Genomic DNA, 1,132 nt, shown 5'->3' on the forward strand with positions numbered 1-1,132 from the left:
ATCAACAGTTTGTGATTTAATGCTTTGCACAATTTTACAACACAGAATGCCAAAATATTATTTTGAAAATTATAGAGTTCCTGAAGATTTAGATCAGGCACAATATCTTGCTCTGGTTGATGTATTTTACTATGAAATGTTAAGCTCTGAAACTAGGTTGAGTGTAATTCCTGTATTCGTCACCCAGAATTATCTCAATACTCCATTTGAATTGTTAAAGTATGGTTTAGAAATGAGTTTTGACATTCTCTATAATCAACTATCCACACATAAAAAGATTGGTCTTGTTGAGAAACTGATAGCCACCTATCTCAATCAAGACTTCACTCCAGAACATGTAGAAACCATTCATTCCCTTTCCTCTCTCGAACGAAAAGATTTGAAAGCAAACAAATACACATCAGTCAGTATTGAAAAGGAGAGTCTGAAATTTACAGTTGTTTGTTTGGAAACTGTTACAACAATTCAAGAGAAAAAGGAACAATCGATCACACTGAATGATATCAGTGATAAGAGAGTGAAAATCGTGACAATCAAACTCATGGAATACACCCTTCAATTGCCAAACCTATTCAATGGAAATACTGTTGGAAGTATTAAAATATCAACCAAAAATCTTTCCTCTGCCACCAACAATGGTCAACCAACACAGCCAACAGTTCAACCAAATCAACCAGCCAACCCACAAAAATCAAATTGTTCATTGCTTTAACCTACTGAAGTACCAAAAGAAACTAAATTGATTGAACCACAGCGTTTTATTAATAATTAATTATAATTTTCCTGCAATTTGATTTGATAAGTATCAAGTCTTTGAACTCTGCTGAACTCTGCAATGATTCGATTACTCTTTACAACCACCAGTTGTGAGTGGATTTGTGTCAATACAATTTGTGGTTGCAAATCACTAAACAAGTTTGCGCGAGGATTTCGACTTGCCACACAACATGATTCACGAAAAAAATCTGGTAATGTTTTATTACGTTTACAATACGAATCTATTCAGATTCCTGCTTCAAAGACGTGAAGTCAATGATCTCCAATTGTAAACAGTTCGCAGGAAGCAGCGCTTCTTTCACAGATACATCATTATTTAAAATGAAGGGGACTTTTGTAGAGACATTGGAGTTAT

At 34.4% G+C, this 1,132-nt stretch overlaps 1 protein-coding gene across 1 annotated transcript; it reads left to right on the forward strand.

The window, feature by feature from the left end:
* Positions 1 to 46: 46 nt before the first annotated feature.
* On the forward strand, positions 47 to 712 carry NAEGRDRAFT_54837 (uncharacterized protein; the record flags this gene model as incomplete). The annotated part of the gene is made up of 1 exon (XM_002668289.1): positions 47 to 712. The coding sequence occupies one exon, from the start codon at positions 47 to 49 to the stop codon at positions 710 to 712; it is 666 nt and encodes a 221-aa protein (XP_002668335.1).
* Positions 713 to 1,132: the final 420 nt, after the last annotated feature.

The sequence above is a fragment of the Naegleria gruberi genome (assembly GCF_000004985.1).
Source record: "Naegleria gruberi genomic scaffold NAEGRscaffold_382, whole genome shotgun sequence".
NCBI lineage: Eukaryota > Heterolobosea > Eutetramitea > Acrasida > Naegleriidae > Naegleria > Naegleria gruberi.